At 44.6% G+C, this 20301-nt stretch overlaps 1 protein-coding gene across 6 annotated transcripts in view; it reads left to right on the top strand.

The window, feature by feature from the left end:
- The window catches only part of HERC2 (HECT and RLD domain containing E3 ubiquitin protein ligase 2), a 179306-nt gene extending 163654 nt beyond the window's left edge, over positions 1 to 15652 (top strand). For 5 of the 6 annotated variants that reach the window (XM_061626960.1, XM_061626959.1, XM_061626958.1 and 2 more), the window contains exons 87-93: positions 2575 to 2716; positions 5056 to 5250; positions 5337 to 5449; positions 6197 to 6387; positions 6950 to 7055; positions 13800 to 14012; positions 14650 to 15652. In XM_061626960.1, coding sequence (XP_061482944.1) covers positions 2575 to 2716; positions 5056 to 5250; positions 5337 to 5449; positions 6197 to 6387; positions 6950 to 7055; positions 13800 to 14012; positions 14650 to 14922 — 1233 coding nt within the window. In that variant the 3' untranslated portion in view covers positions 14923 to 15652. Of the gene's footprint in view, positions 1 to 1318; positions 2290 to 2574; positions 2717 to 5055; positions 5251 to 5336; positions 5450 to 6196; positions 6388 to 6949; positions 7056 to 13799; positions 14013 to 14649 lie in introns of those variants that run through there. The other variant, XM_061626962.1, reaches the window with a different exon arrangement.
- The last annotated feature ends 4649 nt before the right edge of the window (positions 15653 to 20301 follow it).

Genomic DNA, 20301 nt, shown 5'->3' with positions numbered 1-20301 from the left:
GGAGCATTAAACAGGCTGTGGCAGGTTAATACAGACCTGATCATCCACTGTGTACAGGTTCTGTGCTCATCTCTGTGTAGGGCTGAGTTAACTTGTGACTGGAGCCTTATTTAGATCAATAGAAAAATACATATTGTAAATCTGAACATAAGCCTAGTACTACTTTTGACCAGGACAAGGGTATATAGCACTGGTCTGTGGGATGGGAACTTTTTTCCTAAGCCTTATTGTGACATCCCCTTGCTTGAAATTTGTCCTTCTGCAAGGCATTTAGGCTTTGAAAAAAAGCAGCCCCTTATATTACTGCTAATGGTAGTCTTTTTCAAAGACTAATTGGGATGTGGGGGTGCATTTTGTATTATGAGGGGGTTGTCACAGCTGGAGAAAGTTAGGCCTCTCCATATGCTGTGTCTCCCCTCGAAATTGCCGCCTGTGCAGCAGTTAGACTTTGGGGGAAATTACCTTTCTGTGGCACCAATGGGAGGCTTTCCTCCCCAAAGCTTAATTGTTATACTGAGGAAGAGGAATGGGAGGCTTGTGAGGAAGGGGGGAGAGTATGGACTGTTGGGTTGGTGTGGGGGGGGGATGATGACTCTGAGCCTGCCCACCACTGGCATGCTCCCCACAATAGATTTCTCCTGAGGGAAAGGCCTCACCCCTGACCTAGTTCTTAATGCTGTTCTCGGCTCCTTCTGGGAGGAAGAGTGGGATATAAATCTAATAAATAAATAAACCAAACAATTTTTATTTATTTATTTAACATCTTGAAGAAGTGCTTCCTACCCTATATCCAGTCAGTTCCTTGGATCCTAAAGGAAGTGAATGGAAGCAAGCTCATGGAAAGAAAGTTTGCTGTCCCTTCCTCTCCTATAGCCCACCTGTGCTCCCTGAAAACCTTCGGCTAGAGGTGGGGGATGGAGGTATCCTGAATAATTGTGGCAGGCTGTTGGGTCAGGAGAGTATTTCCCAAAATCTGGAGGGACTCTGCCCAATTTTGGGCAATTCCTCCCTTGATCAGCAGCCTCCCATGACCCATCTCGCATTGTTCCCCATACCCTCTGAAATGGCTTTTTAGGCAGTGTCGACAGATGTACCAGAGAAGTGGGGATGGACAAACTTTTCTTCCATGAATTTCCTGCCATTCACTTACCTGAAGATCTAAGCCACAGCATCTGACTTCATGATTTAGAAGGGAGGTTTTTGATGTCTGATAGACTTTTAGAGGAAGTGGTTACATTGAAGCTGGATTCACCCTGTCTGGTCTAATCATGTAATATTCTTTACCTATTAAAAGGTTGGCTGCCATTTTGTTTTTCAGTGTGGTTGATTTTAAAAAAAAGGAAAATAACCCCAAAACAAACAGGGAAGTCATCAACGGGTCACTCCTGGATGGCACATTTGAGTGTATGTGGCACTTCTCGTAGGATATGAGAAGAAAAGCAAGCCTTGATCTGATTTTTATACCTTTTATTCTCACATGATCTTTGACTGCCTTTGCTTGGAATACTTCGCAATGGTCTCAAGTGCTATTAAAGTCCAGGAAAAAACTCTTGGGCATCACATGTGGTCACATAGGTAAAGGATGTGGGTTATGATAAAAACTTTCAATGGTGCGGAAAAGTTTAAAGTAAAGCCTTAAGCCAGATGTGCCTTTTCAAAAGTAATTTCTTCAGAGGCTGAATATGAAGTATTGTTTCAGTGCACTGGCTAGAGCTTTGCAAAGGCAGCTTGGCTTGTTTTTATAATAATGTGGAGCATATTACCAAGTCACTCTGTAGGAGAGACTGTTTTGCCTCCCTGCCTTTGTAGCAGTGGGAGGTGGGAGGAAAGGACTAAATTCATGACAGGGGTGTGGTGGAAAATATTATAAATTCTGAATATGCTTTTAGGTGTAGAGGAATATTTTAATATTGACATTGCATTATTATTTGCCGCCTTGGGCTCCTGCTGGGAAGAAGGGTGGGATATAAATCAAATAATAAATAAATAAATTTGGTCCATTGTGAAATTTAAACATACTAAGAACTTTATTGTGGATTTCAAAGAGGTGTTAAGAAACACTGTGCTACATCAGAGAGATGGAAATGCTTTTTCCATTTGAAAACATGAGTGTTTAAGGAACTGCATAACACTGACGATCTCTTTTGCTCAGTGTTGTTGTCTCCTGAATCTCAGACAGAGGCCTTTCTCCAGTCAGTCTACATCAGCCATCTTTTTAACTGGAAATCCTGAATTTGAGGCCCACATAAGTGCAGAGCATGGATTACAGAAAGACAAACCAGAGAAGCTGCAGAATTAAAAAACAATTCTTGTACTATCCTAAACGTAGTTGAGTTGGTCACAATTTCCTGCATGTAGGTGCTTGGCTCTTTGTGTATTTTTTCATACTGTATGTGCTTTCAAAAATTTCTCCTGAAATGTAGAAATAAGGTCACACAAAGTTGCATGCACACAAAGAGAGTTTTCACATGATTAGAAGTATCTCAGTACTGTTTGTTAAGCTTTAAGTGTTTTGTCTGTTCAACTTGAATTGTGTGATTAAGGTGTGCTTTTTTTTTTTTTTTTAACTATCAGGTAAAGCGTTCTAGAAGTAAAGGAGGATTAGCTGGTCCAGATGGTACAAAATCTGTTTTTGGACAGATGTGTGCTAAAATGAGCTCATTCAGCCCAGATAGTCTTCTTTTACCTCATCGTGTTTGGAAAGTCAAATTTGTTGGTAAGAGTTTTTTAAAATGTGTAACTTGTCTAATATTTTTTCTTTTTCTTTAATGCTATGCATTGTGATAGAAGAGAGAAGAAGAAACATCAAGTGTATGAACAATTCCTCCCCTCCAGGGAATTATACAAAAATTTGGTAAACTAGTTATCAGTCAAAATGATTCCATACAGAAAGCCGCTCCAGCTAAACAAATTAGTTGCAGAAATAAAATCTGCAGTTCAAATAAGTATAAGTCTAACAGGCCAGCTCCAGATGAGACCAATTATCTGGATCCATTTCAGTTGGGTTTCAGGCCTAGTTTTGGCACAGAAACAGCCTTGATCGCCCTGTATGATGACCTCTGTCAGGAGAGAGACGGGGAGTGTGACTCTGTTGATTCTCCTTGGTCTCTCAGCGGCTTTTGATGCCGTCGACCATGGTATCCTTCTGGGAAGACTGGCCGAGTTGGGAGTGGGAGGGACTGCATGGCGGTGGTTCTGCTCCTACTTGGTGGGTTGTCTCCAGAAGGTGGTGCTTGGGGAACATTGCTCGGCACCCTGGACTCTCCAGTATGGGGTTCCACAGGGGTCAGTTCTGTCCCCCATGCTGTTCAACATCTACATGAAACCTTTGTGTTCGGTCATCCAGAGCTTTGGAGTGTGTTGCCATCAGTATGCTGATGACACGCAGCTCTATTTCTCCTTTTCATCTTCTTCAGGTGAGGCTGTCCATGTGCTGAACCAGTGCCTGGCTGTGACAATGGACTGGATGAGGGCTAATAAACTGAGGCTCAATCCAGACAAGACTGAGATGCTGCTAGTGGGTGGTTCTTCTGACCGGATGGTGGATGTTCAACCTGTCCTGGATGGGGTTGCCCTCCCCCTGAAGGAGCAGGTTCATAGCTTGGGGGTTCTTTTAGAACCATCTCTGTCACTTGAGGCTCAGGTAGCCTTGGTGGCATGGAGTGCCTTCAACCAACTTTGGTTGGTAGCCCAGCTATGCCACTATTTGGACAGGGATAACCTGGCTTCAGTTGTCCATGCTCTGGTAATCTCCAAGTTAGATTACTGCAATGCGCTCCACGTGGGGCTGCCTTTGAAGACGGTTCGGAAACTGCAGCTTGTGCAAAATGCAGTGGCCAGATTGGTAACAGGGACCAGACGGTTCGAACATATAAAACCGATTCTGGCCCGCTTGCATTGGCTGCCTGTATGTTTTCGAGCTCGATTCAAGGTGCTGGTTTTACCTATGAAGCCTTACACGGCTTGGGACCACAATACCTGATGAACGCTTCTCCCGACACGAATCCACTCGTACACTATGCTCAACGTCTAAGGCCCTCCTCCGAGTGCCTACTCAGAGGGAAGCTGGGAGTCTGGCAACAAGGGAGAGGGCTTTCTCAGTGGCCCCCAAATTATGGAATGATCTTTCTGCCGAGGTGCACCTGGTGCGAACACTGATACCTTTTCGGTGCCAGGTCAAGACTGTCCTCTTCTCCCAGACATTTTAACTTGTGTTTTTAAATTGCTTTTTAAAAAATGTGTTTTTAAATTTGTATATTTGTTTTTAATGTTTTTAATTGTTGTAAACTGCCCAAAGGGCTTCGGCTATGGGGCCGCATACAAATGCAATAAATAAATAAATAAATAACAATGAAGCCATATGGGCAAGCTATACTAGATAATAGTGGGTTATGATTTGTATTTGACTTTGTACTAATGGTGAAAAAAATTGAATTTCAGAATAAATCTGAATTTAATTTAAGGCGGAATCTGTATTTTTATAACTATGCTGAAATAAGTTTAATAATATTATAAAGTTTCCATTTATTCACTTTCTATAATACATTGAGCTGGTTTGCACAAAATGGTCAGCCGAACTATGGCTTAGGGAGCCCGCATGAATGTGTGGGCTTCTCGAAAGGAGCTTGCAGTCACTTTGCTCCTTCCCATTCCTCTTCACTGCTACAATGCTGAGCTAAGCCAGGGTTTGGCTTAGTGTGTCATCCGAACCAGGACTCTTGATTCAGCTCTTTCAGCACTAACCATGAGCTATAACCAAGGTTTGTTCATGTTATCAGCCCATTGTTGTTTTCAATTGCCTCATGGAAAACACTTCATAAACGAAATAACAAAAATATTTCTGCAGCTTATGAGTGTTTGTAGGTCCAACTCATTCTTAATGACCAATAAATACTTTGAAATATGTGAGCCCTATTGTCCCTTGAGATTGGCATTGTGTGGCAAAATAAACACATTTGAGAGCTATTAATTTGCATTACGTTTAACCCCCCCCCCCAACATAGCTGTAAGTAGCTCTCAAATTAATTTCCACCATTTTTCTTCTTTTTCCCTTAGGTGAATCTGTGGATGATTGTGGTGGAGGGTACAGTGAATCGATAGCAGAAATGTGTGAGGAACTTCAGAATGGGCTGACGCCACTTCTGATTGTGACTCCCAATGGACGGGATGAATCGGGAGCAAACAGAGACTGCTTTCTCTTAAACCCTGCAGCAAAGTCTTTGTTGCACATGAACATGTTTCGTTTCCTGGGTAATTTTCACATTGGCATTGAAACATTTTTAAAGTTTCTGCAAAACTTTCATTGTATAATGCCTAAACTCTTGCTTTTTTAAAAGGGGTTTTGCTGGGGATTGCCATTCGGACTGGGAGTCCACTGAGTCTCAACCTGGCAGAACCTGTATGGAAGCAGTTGGCAGGAATGAACCTAACCATTGCTGATCTCAGTGAGGCAAGCATAAACTTATGTTCATCCATATAAATATTAGAGAAATGAAAGGCTCTAGCTTGGCTCTGCTCTGGTTGTTGTTATTGCCAGGAGACCACATTTATTACCAGCAGCATACTGTGTATTCAGTTGGGTAAGATGTTGCTTTCCATCTGTGTTAAGGGATGAGGTGGGAAAGGGGAGAGGGCAGGTTATGCGTGAACTAGAGGGGACACGTGTGCACACATATACTTCTGTCCTACCACAGGACAATCCTGGGTTAAACTGAGTTTAACTTAACTGAAGCTTGACTGTTTCTGCTGGTGGCTCTACCACTGGTGGCTTTCTGGGCTGGGGAGATGGACCCATCTCTTGGATTATCTGGATATGACTTATAAAAGAAGTTCCTTGTGAAATACTTATTTTGGAGAATTTTCTGTTTTGCTGTTGCGTCTCTTGTATGTGTTTTCATTTTCCTGTTTTCTTAGATTGTTGGAGCACAGGGTGGCTCCATTATCTCATAATCTTTTGCACCTCAGTGACAGTGTATCCCAGTTCTTCCCAGCTGACTTGCAAAAATACTCAGTACTTCATGACCTCTCTAGATAATCTTTAGAAGTAATTTTCTAATAAATCTCACCTTAAATGCATGCATGCATGCTTGCTTGCAGAACTATAATAGTGTTAATGAAGTGCCCACACAATTTCCATGTTGGGTTTACAAGTATTTTGTGGAAAACGCTTTACGTGAGTTTGTTTTATGTTTGAAAGGTTGATAAGGATTTCATTCCGGGGCTTATGTATATCCGAGACAATGAAGCGACTTCTGAAGAATTTGAAGCCATGAGCCTTCCTTTTACAGTGCCAAATGCTAGTGGACAAGACATTCAACTTAGTTCCAAATACACCCATATTACACTGGATAATCGAGCTGAGTATGTGAGGCTGGCAATAAACTACAGGTTGGTGGAATACTACTATTCTGTGTGTTGTGCATTCCACTCAAGATAAAAATTACAGGGCTTCCTCTCACTTAACACTAGTTTCCACCAAAATGGCCACTATGACCACTCTTACTGTCTGTGGCACTCAACTAGATGAACAAGTTCTCTGAGTGCTGGAGCAAAAAGAAAAAAGCGGAGCTTTTTCTCCAGAGCCCCGATCATGGGTTGTCACAGGCAAAGGGCTGCAGCTCAGTGGCAGAGTATCAGCTATGCATGGAAAAGGTCCCAGGTTCAATCCCTGGCATCTCCAGGTAGGGCTGGGAGAGACTCGTCCTTGAAATCCTGGAGAGTCGCTGCCAGTCAATGTAGATAATACTGAAATGGGTGGACCTTTCATCTGATTCGTTATAAGGCAGGTTCCAATGCGTCTAATACTCTTGGGATCATAGACCAGGTTTATTATGAAGACTTCCAGAATTTTTTCCCCAGACTTTTGTAGATTTCTCTTGTGGATCCATATGTTTACCAGGCATATCAGTTATGATTCCATTCACTGACAAATGTGTGTGTATTTTGGCAGACTTCATGAATTTGATGAGCAAGTTGCTGCAGTTCGTGAAGGGATGGCCCGTGTTGTTCCTGTCCCTCTTCTTTCGCTTTTCACAGGATATGAGCTGGAAACAATGGTGTGTATGTGCAGCTATCACTCCTTTTAGACAACTTGGTTAAAAAAAATCAGCAAAAACATTTACATACAAATATTTGCAGGTAAATCGGGACATGTACTTAAAACTGTTACATGGTGAAGGTATTACAGTAGGTTATGTCTCATTATTGGCTGAAGGTTAAGATTTACATAATTGCCCTATCAGAAAGTGCTACAAGGGTTGCTTTGTGCTTTAAAAAAGTGTGGATTAAACTTCAGACCAAGTCATTGGCTTGCAGTGAGTCCTTCAACTACTTCTGTATAATGAAGCTGGGGGAGAATTAGGAGAGACTTCTGTTAGACTTCCCTTCTGTCAGGGACAGTGAATTGAAACTACTGTTTTCTAGATAGTGCTGGAGGACATTCCTCAGTAGGGATGACTCCTACTGGTCGTGACAGGCAGGGTCTCTAAGCTTCTTGGTATCCTCTCCTGGGGCAGGGGTCGTCCCTCTCTCCAGACCAGCCCTGCCTGCGGTCAGTGAAGGTCGGGTGTTATTCTCTCCTCTCTAATCTCAGAGCTTCTTCCTTTTGTTTTCTGCTTCTCCCTTGTAGCATCTTTTCCTATGCTAATCTTCTCCTCTCCTTATGTTTGTTTTACCTACTCCCTGCCTGTTTCCCTCCCCTTCCCTGCCTTCACTTCATGGGTCTGGGGCTTGTGAGGTCAGGCTGAACCCGGCTGGGTTCACAGGCGTCGGAACGGAGGCCAAAGAAGGGCGGAGCGTGGCTAGCTGCAGCATACCAGCAGTAGCAGCCGCTGGCCAGACTCTCCCCTCGCTCCGCGGAGCCGCGTTTCTGTAACGCTCGCGTTTAGCGGGATCGCGGCTTCTGGCTCCCCCCCCCAATCACCAAAGGCTTGCCTCGTCGCTGGAGAATGTCTCACAGCACCCGCTAATGCGGCTCACCTGTGAAGCGACTTTCCGCGCTTTTCCCTCAGCGTCAGGGAGTCAAGGCCGCCGTATTATGGCCTCACCCGCTTCCTTCCTGCCAAGAGCCCTGCCACGTGGGGGAGGCAAGGGACCTAGAGGAGTCAAGGCAACCAGTCTTCTCTCTGTCCCAGAGCGTAGACAGTGGGGGGATGAATCTCCGAGACGAAGGTATGGATGTTCTCCCCCCCTCTCAGTTTCCCAAGTTCATGACCAGGGTTTAAGAGCTCATTGCTTCTGAAATCAGTGGCTCTCTCTCACGTGCACTTAAACGTAAGAAGCGCAGATATTCGAGGAAGCGTTCCCACAGGGGGAAGTGGAGGCACTTATCCTCCTCCATGGACTCCAACAGGGAGGACGGGCATGGCAGCTCACCTTTGAGAGACAGCCATTCCAGGTCCTCTTCCCTTTCCAATCAAGTCGTGATTGCCCCCCCACCTCCATTTTACACAGCGAGCCAGCCAAGGTTGCACCAAGGGGTGACAAGGAGCCCCCTGGTCACAGCGCGCTGGGGGGGGGTAGCAAGGCGATCCTCCTCACAGACCCATGCAGGTTCCTCATCCCCTATGGCTCAGGCTCGGCAGGCACACTCACCCAGGCAGGCCCCTATCCCACAGGCGGTGCTGTCAGATTCCGAAGACCTACTCGAGCAGGACAGGGAGGAGGGGGAGCTTTCTGGTGAGGACATAGAGGTCACCCAGACGCAACCCAGACTCTTTGCTCCAGCGGTTTTTCAGCCGCTCCTTTCCAAGGCCCGCAGAGTGCTGCAACTGCCAGAGACTGAGGTGGGAGGCGAGGCACCCACTCAAGTCAGCCTCGGCAGGTGCAAAAAAGGCCTTCCCCTCCATGGACACTAAGCAGGCTTCAGTTCCTTTTCCCCAGGCGTTTGATGACATGTGGGATGCTGAATGGTCATCACCATGCAAACCAAAGCCACCTGCCAAGTGGGCAAAGAAACATTACGTCTTTGCTGACAGGATCATGACAAGACTGCGTTTTCCCACAGTGGACCTGCCTATTGCTCTCCTTGCTAGCTCTGCAGTGATCCCAACAGAAGGGGAGGGGGGGCCTAAGGACCAGTGTGACAAGCGAGTCGAAGGGCTCTTCACAGGAGTTTTGAAGCCGACATAGCTTCAGAGCTGCAGCCACTTCCTCAGTTTTCTCCAGAGCGTTTTTTATGTGGGGTGAAGAGTTTGGGGCATGGGAGAATGTCCCAAAATTTGTGAAGGATGGTTTAAAGAAAATGGCGTATGCCTTGGCTCTGTCAGCTGACACATCCATGGACACCCTACAATTTGCGGCGCTGTCTATGGCTGCCTCCACCGTGGCACGGCGTAACATTTGGCTCAGGCAGTGGGCAGTGGACACAGGGTCACAGACCCACCTCACTGCCCTACCTTTCTCAGGTTCTAAGCTATTCGAGGAGCCTCTAGAGGCCCACCTGGTGGAAACTAGGGACAAGAAGAAAGCACTCCCTATGGCCAGAAAAGAGGAACGGAAGGGCAGGCAGAACCAGTTTTTTTGTTCCTCAAAACAGCTCTCTAGATTTCATAGTCAGCCTTCCAACAGGCTTCGCTGGGGCAGACAAGACAGAGGGGGTGGACACGCTTCGTCCACTAAATCGGGAGGCACCTCATTCTTTTCAGGGAGGAACCAGAAGGGAGTCCAAAAGGGCTTCTCCTCCTGACTGGCGGTTCCCAGAGGCCTCTCGCGGAGTGGGAGCAAGGCTTCTAGAGTTTGGCCCCCGCTGGAGAGGCATCATCTCAGACAAATGGGTGCTGGACACAGTGTCCATGGGATATGCCATAGAGTTTGTTCACATTCCACACGACCGGATTTGACCCACCCCAAGGTCTCGAAGGCCGGAGAAGCACCTGTGCTACCTGGAAGCTATTCAGCACCTGCTGAACATCCGGGCAATAGAGCCAGTAGTTCCCTTAGTCAACAAAAAGAATGGCGATACAAGGGCTATTTTGGATCTCAAATGGATCAACAGGTGGGTGGCCAGGAAACCCTTCTTTCCATACCTGCAGCCCTAAGAAAAGGAGATTGGCTGACCTCTGTGGACCTCTTTGAGGCATATCTACACATTCCAATTTGCAGACAGCGCAGATGCTTTCTCCGGTTTTCATATGACAACAGACACTTCCAGTACAGGGCCTTGCCATTTGGCCTTTTCTCAGCACCAAGGGTTTTCACCAAGGTGCTGGTTATTCTGGTGGCACATCTCAGAACAATGGGGGGTATGCTTGCATCCCTATCTGCACGACATCTTGGTGAGAGCACCATCCAAGGACCAGTCACACACTCATACCCATCTCACTGTAGTATGGCTCCAAGGGCTGGGCTTCATAGTGAACTTGGAGAAGAGCACGCTGACCCTATCCCAAACTATTCCACACTTGGGGGTGGTCTTGGACATGCAACTTTTCTGCATGAGGCTCACCAACGAAAGGGCCTTGAAACTTCAGCTGCTGCTTCAGGAAGCAGTTGCTTCACCAGCATTGGACCTGATGAGGCTAGCCCGGCTTTTGGGGTCAATGGTGTCAGCATACGATGTAGTTCAGTGGGCCCAATTTCACTCAAGAACCCTACAACAGATCCTTCTGCCCTACCAGGAGGCAATTCTCCTAAGACACAGACGCTCGGTCTCCATTCCTACGACAGTAAGAACAGAGCTCAGGTGGTGGCTGGAACCTCAGAGGTTGGCCCAAGGAGTCAGCCTGGAAGATCCTCCACACATAATCATGACCTCAGACATGAGCTTGTATGGATGGGAGGCTCACCTGGACCACAATGTAGCCCAGGGGACATGGTCTGCAATGGAGACGGAGCTCAGTATAAATATATTGGAGTTACGGACCATCAGACTGGGCCTACAGGCCTTTGCTCCAGAGATCAAGGGGAAGCATCTCCTCATACGCACTGACAACTCATCTGCAAAAGCTTATGTCAACAGACAAGGGGGCACGAGATCGAAGGGCTTAATGCTCGAGGCAGAGCATCTGTTCAAATGGGCAGAGCGGCATCTTTCCTCTCTGAAGGCCAAACACCTGGCGGGCACAAACAACTTTGTAGTCGACTGGCTCAGCAGGACAGCCATCAAGGAGTTGGAATGGCAACTGAACCCAGTAGTTTTCCAACAGGTGGTGCGTAGGTGGTGAGAACCGGTGGCGGATCTCTTTGCTGCACCCGCAAACACACAGCTAGCCAGGTTCTTCACAAGAATTCCGTGTCACCAGGCTCAGGGCACAAACGCACTAGTCACACAGTGGCCACAAAGTCTTCTGTATGCCTTTCCTCCATTTGGGCTGATACAACGCACAATCCAGCGGGTTCGGACACTGAAGGCAGAAATTGTTCTAGTGACACCCTATTGGCCTCAACGTCCGTGGTTTCCGGACCTACTGAACATGTCAGTCAAGACACCCTGGCAGGTTCCCTTTCGAACAGACCGTCTGATTCAGGAACCAGTCTGCCATCTTCAACCAGAGCTGTTCCAGTTAACAGCTTGGAGACTGAGCGGGTGTGGTTGAGTGGGCTTTAAGGGGAAAGTGCTTGACACACTACTGGTCTCGCGTAAACAGTCCATGAACAGGGTTTACTCATCCACGTGGAAGCTTTTCTTGTCCTGGTGCTCTGCAAACACGGTGGAACCTTGGTCTCGAGACGTCAAGGGTCCGCTAGGGTTCCTCCAGTCGGGCCTAGATAAGGGTCTGAGCACAGCCACAATCAAGAGACAAGCAGCAGCTCTTAGTAGTATTTTGTTATGCCTGGGGGCCACCTCGCTTTCCTCCAACCCATTCCTTAAATGTTTTTTAAGAGGGGTGATGCTGGTTTCCCCACCAATGATTCACAGGTTTCCAAACTGGAACCTTAACTGGGTGCTGACGGCGTTAACAGGACCGCCATTTGAACCAATGGCTACCTGCCCCCTGAACCACTTGACATTCAAAACAGTTTTCCTGGTTTCCATTACATTGGCACGCAGAGTTTCCAAGTTGGGGGCATTATCTTTGGAGCCTCAACTGTGTGCGTTCCACCAGGACAAGGTTGTCCTCCAACCAGACCCGGCATTCCTACCTAAAATCAATCCTGTTTTCCATAGGTCACAGGAAGTGGTTCTCCCTTCATTCTGCCCCGCTCCCTCCTGTGCCTAGGAATGTACATGGCACTCTCTTGATGTGAGGAGGGCTCTCAGTTTCTACCTGGAACATACCTTAGAGTTCAGGAGGTCAGAAGCCGTCTTTGTGGCCTTCTCTGGGAAATCAAAGGGGTGTAAGGTGACGACCTACTCTATTTCGCGCTGGCTCAGAGCGGCTATAGCACATGCATATGAAGCACTGCGTAAGGAACCTCCATTGGGTACCACAGCACACTCAATTTGGGGGGCGGCGGCTTCAGCAGCATTTAAGGGAGGGTTCCCCATAATGGATATCTGTAGGGCGGCTACATGGGCTTCTCCACACACCTTCATCAGGCACTACAAAATAGATTCATTCTCATCAGCCAATGCTGCATTTGGCAGGAAGGTGCTCCAGAAGGTGTTGCCCCCTAGCTAGAGGAATCCCACCCGGAGTTCTAGTACACTGCTCAGTCATATCCCTACTGAGGAATGTTCTCCAGCACTATCTAGCTAAAATGGAAATTTTACTCACTGTGAATTTCTATTTGTAGACAGTGCTGGAGGACATTGCACCCACCTCTCATTCCTCTGCTTCAACCTTCTGGAGCGGGAGGGGAGTGGGGGAGTTAGGGCTTCTGCCAGCGCCTTCCATTTGCACACGTTGTTTAGTATTGTGTGTCTTCCTTCATGTGTGACCTTTCCTCCAGCACGTTGGTTCCGTGTTGGTCTGTCACTTTTCTTCAGCTATTTCCTAGTACGGGCTTCCACTTTAGGGATGTCTGAAAAGCTGCGGATATGGGGCCTGAGGAGTGTTCCTGGCTCTGTCAGTTCAGTCTGGAGAGAGGGATGACTTCTGCCCCAGGAGAGGATACCAAGAAGCTTAGAGACCCTGCCTGTCACGACCGGTAGGAGTCATCCCTACTGAGGAATGTTCTCCAGCACTATCTACAAATAGAAATTCACGGTGAGTAAAATTTCCATTTTTCAATTCAATCCTGTGCAGTTTTAAAGTCTGGATCGGCAGTATATTGGCTGTTGAGTGACAGAGACTGAGTAAGCAGAAGCACATATAATAGACATAGCAGCCAGACAAGGTCTTTGTGCTGAATGTTTGCTGCAGAGCCAGACTGAGGAACCTGTGGCCCTCCAGACGTTATTGGACTACAGTTCCCATCATGCTAGCTGGGGCTGATGGGAGCTGGAGTCCAACAATATCTGAAGGGCTGCAGGCCCTGGGGCCCCACTGAAGAGCCTCAAGCTCTCAATAAGGAAATAAATAAGGGAAGAATAATCTGGTTATCTGGGCTAAGAGCAATTTTTGCCCACTGCAGGCAACCAACCAACCAACCAACCAACCAGGCAATCTGCATCTCTGGTTTAATACTTGGACAGGAATCACATCACAGTGCATTTCTCTTAATCTAGCACAGCGTCAAGTATGGACATTATGTGTTTCCTGAATAAATGGCATACCTGTTCTTGCTGCATCACAGGACAAGTCATTGTTCTTGGATGCGACAGGTTCTGTATTTGTAATATGCTTTAAAACACAGCCCTGTTAATACATAGTAGTAGTAATGTTCTCACTGGAAGAAATCATGAATAGCATGAGAACATTTTTTAAAAAAAATCACTTGTGATAGATTCCCTTGTTATTATGTTCTCTTTTTTTCAGGTCTGTGGGAGTCCAGATATCCCTCTGCACCTTCTGAAATCCGTGGCCACTTATAAAGGGATTGAGCCCACTGCTTCTCTTATACAGTGGTTCTGGGAGGTAATGGAATCCTTCTCCAACACAGAACGTTCTCTTTTTCTGCGCTTCGTATGGGGCAGGACCAGGCTACCTAGAACAATTGCAGATTTCAGAGGCAGGGACTTTGTCATCCAGGTAAGACATGGAGAATTTCAGAATGATAGGCTGCAACTAGTTGGAATGAATTTCCAGCTAGTACCATTATTTGGTCTGAACATCACATGGCTGCTTTTTCTCTTGGGATGTGCATGCACAGTAGGGTATGTGTGCGTATGGTGTATTTGAAAAAGAAAACAGCACCTTTAGGAATTTTCTTGAAATCAGAATGCTGTTTGATGTAGCCTGAATGTTCTAACTTGTTCCAAAATTATTGTACAGTGCATTTCTTGTGATTACTGCATTAACAGATTTTTCTTGCTCTTACGGTTTTTCTACTGAATAGGTGACTTGTGCCTTCACTGGGAAACAGTTGCCTACTTTGAGATGAGCTATAAACTTAAATATCATTAGGGATTATTTCTTTTCATATTAATGGTTTAAACCAGCAAATGAAAAGGGGAGGAAAAAAGATAACTTATGCAAAAAACTTCTATTTTCTTACAGTGTTTAAGAAGAGATGATAACAAAATGTTATACAGATACAAATTTTAAGGAAGTTGCTGCTTTTCTTGGAGAGAAAAAGAAAAGCATGTTTCTATGATACACTGTAAAGATTATGTTTGTGTTAGTGGTTCAGCAAAACAGAAATTTTGTTTCTTTTTTGACTTTACAGGTTCTGGATAAATACAACCCTCCAGACCACTTCCTTCCAGAGTCTTATACGTGCTTTTTTCTGCTGAAGCTGCCCAGGTATTCTTGCAAACAGGTGCTAGAAGAAAAACTGAAATATGCCATCCATTTCTGTAAATCTATAGACACGGATGACTATGCTCGGATAGCACTGACAGGAGAGCCAACTGCCGATGATAGTAGTGATGACTCCGACAATGAAGATGCAGACTCCTTTGCTTCAGATTCAACACAGGACTATCTAACAGGCCACTAAGCAGGAATGCATGTTGCGAGGGATTGATGTTACAAGCACTGAGGCAAAACGCCACAACGTAGCATTGAGCAACGGGCCGTTCAGTGAACAGAATATAACAGAGAACTTCTAATTATTACCAAACACAGGGAGCTTGTGTTACTCATTGTAGGAATGATGGCTGGTAAATGAAGTAGCTTTCTTTAGCATAAATGGGTGCCATAAATGGGCATTGAACATCTATTCTGATAGCTGAAGGTTCCCTTCTCCCCCTTTATGCTGCACTGCAGGTAGAACTTCATGTTTACTGATGTGTTGTAAATGTTTATAAGATATTAGTAGAATAGAATTTAAAAAATTAAAAACTTCTAAATTGTGGGTGCAATAGATTTTTTTTCAAATTAAGTGTTGTGTTCTTTCCATCTTTTTGATTGTATATTGGAACTACTGTGCAATGACTGAATAGTATTATAAATATTTCAATTAACTTTACTAGTTGTTTCGTTTATTAAAAAAAACTTTTTGGAACACTCAGTTATCAGTATTCCTTACATTCATCAATGGATAACTAGCCAACACCTCATTAATCTCACTCCAACCTTGTCTATATTTTAGCTTCTAAATATATATATAAAATGTATCTTGAATTGATAACTTTCTGTGCACTACAGAATTCTTAACATTGGAAGTTTACTGTACATAATTGTGCCATGTATATGCAAAATTATAATTTCCCACTGAATAAAACATCTGTCACAAACAGTTTAGTAGGGCTTTTTAATGTGAGAAACTTTCCAAGGGATTTTGTGGTATCACACCTTCTAAAGAATCACTAGATGCCCACATCACACAAATCCTATTCCTCAGCTAAAACGTCAAGGCTCAGAGAGATCCAAGCTTATTCTTAAGTATAGCTCCCAGACCAAATTCCAAAAGCTGTAATGGACTTTAGCTGTGAATCAGGGAGCTTCTCCCTGCCAATTGCTGCACCCATTGATTTTATCGTTTCTAAAATGGGTTTTAAAGGGAGTGCAGTATGAATAGGTTGCCATTAAAATACCTAAGGCAACCTCCTTTAATACACTCCCCCTGCCAAATTGTACAAATGCCTGGATTAATCCTTCACTAAGGTTTATTCAGCTAGATGTGAAATAATCATGCTCCTATGCTATGATTTTGTATGTTTCTTTCAAAGTCTGATAACATGATTTGACAGATGGCAAAATCGCAGCTTTGTATCTTCTAGTTCACCCCATGTTTCAAGTTTTTTTTTTTAGATGATGAGCAGTAATTTTGCCATTATCTTTGCTTGACTCTCAGCTTTCAAATGAACACATAGCTGTTGTGGCTTCATCATTTCAATTGTTTTTGAATCCATATTTTCACCCAACAGTTCCTCTTAATTAATTTGAAGAATGTTTGAAAACTTCAGCTGGTCCAAAAAGCCGCAGCCAGATTGTTAACTGGGGCTGGTTGCAGGGAGCACATGACTCCTTTGTTACAACAGCTCCACTGGCAACTGGTTTGTTTCTGAGCACAATTCAAAGTGCTGGTTATGATCAATAAAGTCCTATTTGGCTTGGGTCCAGGCTATCTGAAGGACCGTATCTTCCCATATGAGCCTGTCCCAACCCTGAGATCATTGGCGGAGGCCCTTCTGTCAGTCCTGCCATCCTCACAGGCATGCCTGGTGGGAACATGGGAATGAGCCTTCTTGGTGGCTGCCCCCCAAGTAAACTCCCTTCCTAGGGAGGTTAGACTGGCTCCCTCCCTGCTATCCTCCTGTCGGCAGGTGAAGACTTTCCTGTTCCAACAGGTTTTGGGGAACTGACTGCCAGGGCTATTAAATAGGGTGTGGTTTTTACTGATTTATATTTTGCGGTTTTTAATTGATGTGTTTTAATTTCATAGTTTAATTACATTTTAATTAACTTCTGTATGTTTTTTATGTTTTTAACTGTATTTGTTTTCGTTTTCGTAAGCTACCTTAAGTCCCAGTTCTGGGGAAAAGGTAGGATATAATAATAACAATAATAACAATAATAATAATAACAATAATAATAATAATAATAATAATTTTCTGTAGTTTCAGGCACAGGAATATTTTTTGCTAAGGAAATTTGGACTGATGTTCTGATGAACTGAACAATTTTTCCATTTAGATTTTTCCCATAAACAGCGTTGTAATTCCAACTATTCTTTGGGGATAAACTTGATCAGGAATTTGATTAGCTGTATAGCAGAAGGTATAGTAGCTATTGTATCCTACAGTATCCAGGGAGTGTGCAGAATCCTGGCTACTATATTGCCATACTTAGAGTAGACCTATTGAAATTAAAGGACCTGATTTACTAAGGTCTGTTAATTTCACTGGGTCTACTCTGACTAGAAATTAGTTGGATACACCCCATCGCATATTTCCAATTAACTCAGAAAGGGTTCACAAAAGGTAATTAAAGAAGGTTCATGAATAAGTAAACTAATGGTTTTAATAATGCACCCTAAAATGTGTTGTAATTGTAGCATGTGTTAACGATTAAAGGAATATTTTTTGAAGGGGATGACATGACTTCAAAAAATTATATATGCACAAATCAGGGTATCTGTCAAAGTCATGAACTGTAATTTTTTAAAGCTAAAACTACCCCCCCAAAATGCCCTCAGGACAGTTAGAACTCTGCATAATTGGAAAATAAAAAGGATCCCTTGATTATTTGAAAAGTGGAACAGTGTGTTAATCTTGGTGAGAATTCCTCTTTTTATTGTTGAAATTTGCCTTGCCTGAAAACAAACTGTCTTATATTCCAGAAGGTTAATCCTTAATTAGGGTTCATTGGCAAAGTTCTGCTTTAATAATTCCTGCCTTGTTCACTTCTGGCACATTGCAGTGGGTTTCCTAAGAACTTGTTTAAGGCATGCTAATCAGTGCCTTCCCTTGGACTTGTCACTGTGTTGGATTATTTTGCAAGAAAGGGGTCCCGTTATTTCTAGGCAAACTGAAAGCCATACATGAAGTTTTTTGTTAACAATCTTAGATTATCACATTCTTGATTCTTTCTCTTTCATATTTTGATACTGGGCCAAGCAGTTTGAGACCCCTGTATGTAAGAGCAAATTCCCCTGGCTTTTTAAATGTTGTTAAACCAAAACAATGCCAACTCAGTTTCAGCCTTGCAAAGAAAACTTCTGAGCCTTAAATTTTGAACATGTAGTTGAAAAATCAAATTGACAAAGGAATATTAACATGGCACAGAACAGAGAGAAATGAAAACTTGTAGCAGTTGGATAGGCCATGGACATTGGTATGGGAAGAAGAGTTGCTAACATCTGTCATAACAACACTTCCTGCTGGATTAGTTGAAAGATCTATCTAGTACTGCAGTCTGCTTCCAAGAGTGCCCAGCCATGAGAAAGGCATGGTGGGCAAAACTTTCCTGGATGTCTGCAACATCTGGCAATGGCAATGTACACCCTCTGAACATACAGGATGTTTTTTTAGCTAAGGTGGCTAATAAGGTTTGGTAGGTCTGTTTTCCACAAACTTGTCTAATCCTTTATTAACACTATTTAAGTGAGGTGACATCAGCACAGCATGGCTGGGCTCCTTTAGGAGGAAGGGTGGGATACAAATTTAATAAATAAATAATAAGCCTACTTGCCTTGTAATGTACTTGCTTTTGTCTGTCTTGAAAATCCAGTCATTTCACAGAGCGACCTTTGAATGGAAGTCGTCATGCTTCATTCTCCTTTCCACAGAGTCCTTGACAAAGTAATCTGGAGCTGTATTGAATAAAGTGCAGTGTGAAAGCAGCCACACGCTCACTAAGGCTGCTTACACACTGCACTTTATTTCATTATTCTGATGATTTCTTACCTGGTAATTTGCGCATTATATTTGACCTTTCACATGACGTACAAGCTAGCTCTGGAATTCTAGTGGACTGTAGTGCAAATTTCGGCACAGATAGCAGCAGCATTTCCCACACACCCCTGTGTTGATACAACTAGAATAATGTTAGAAGTCAGATCCTAAAGGGAGAGGGTTTACATGGTGACAAGACGAGATATTAGACCTCCTACACAGTGGGGAACAGTGCACTTGTGTGTAATGGGTGAGGGACGAAAGCAAGCCATGTGAAACACAGTTGTGCGAAATGCCGGTATATCGGCTGAAAAGACTGCTGTTCCTTAACACAACAGGTACTGTAGTGTGAAATTGATTTTAGAAATCGGGACAGAAATGCTACCTTTTTAATCCATAAACTAACTCAATCAGCCCCATGTGTGAAAGCAGCTCTAGTGCCTTCTGACTTTAGACTTGCAGAGCACTCCAAACCTGCAGGACACCAGGCTGAGAGAGGGGAGGGTTTGGGTTGAGCAGAGGTGTCCCTCCACTCAGCCCTGCTGACTAAACCAGTCTCCCACCAGCCACCACCAACAGTGATACAGGCATCACCCTGACATGGCACTCCCCCTTTCACCTACTGAATGTGTTGTCCACCGATGCACCCGAAATGTGGTGTTCCGGAGGTAGGTAGAGGATGAGTCATCCTTGGGATCCTGAGTTAGTTTCACTGCTGTTGTGTGATGGCATTGGGCCCAATCATCCTGCCTCCCCCTAGGCTGCCGCATGCAGCAGTGCTACAGATGCAGCAGTGGTATGGCCGCTCCACAAAGCTCTGCTGGCAGGAGGAGCTTGGACTGCATCCTTAGTCTAGATCAGCGTTTCCCAACTAGTGTGCCATCAGATGTTGTTGGACCACAACTCCCATCAGCCTCAGCCAGCATTGCCAATGGTCAGGAAACATGGGAATTGTGGTCCAACAACATCTGGTGGCCTACTAGTTGTGAAACGCTGGTCTAGATCCAACCCATTTTTTTTATTGTGGTGTTGTCAGGCACCTGAGATGACTTACACTAAAGCCCTGCATAAGAAATCAAAGCATAAGAATAAGCCCTATATGGATCCTTCCAGCCTAATATTGCCACAATGCCTGGCAATAAATGCCTTAGCGAGGCCTGTTTCCTGCTTGTCCTGCTATGTTGGATCTTTTTAACAGGTATTGATGTGGTTTGAGCCTGGGACTTTCTGCATGCAAAGCCTGTTTTCTGCCACTGAGCTACAGGCCCTGGGCAATGAGAACAGTGTTTGCCTTGTACTGACGGTCATCCATGGATTTGTGCTTCGATAAGACTGTCTCCTCTGAAGCCGTACGATTCGAAGTAACACTCTTGCATGCATATTCAGCTATGTAAACATCTTGGTGATATTTACTTCTCTTCTGGAAGAATGCAAACATTCTTTTTGAAGCCTATAGGTCCCTCACCTCTGGAGCTCAAAGGCTTCCCACTCTCTCCTCCCCACCCCCCACTTTATCCTTTCTGGTTCAGTGCACAGAA

This window comes from Rhineura floridana, chromosome 5, assembly GCF_030035675.1.
Source record: "Rhineura floridana isolate rRhiFlo1 chromosome 5, rRhiFlo1.hap2, whole genome shotgun sequence".
Taxonomy (NCBI): domain Eukaryota; kingdom Metazoa; phylum Chordata; class Lepidosauria; order Squamata; family Rhineuridae; genus Rhineura; species Rhineura floridana.
The sequence above is the reverse complement of the archived record's forward strand: the minus strand, read 5'-3'. Positions and strand labels throughout refer to the sequence as shown.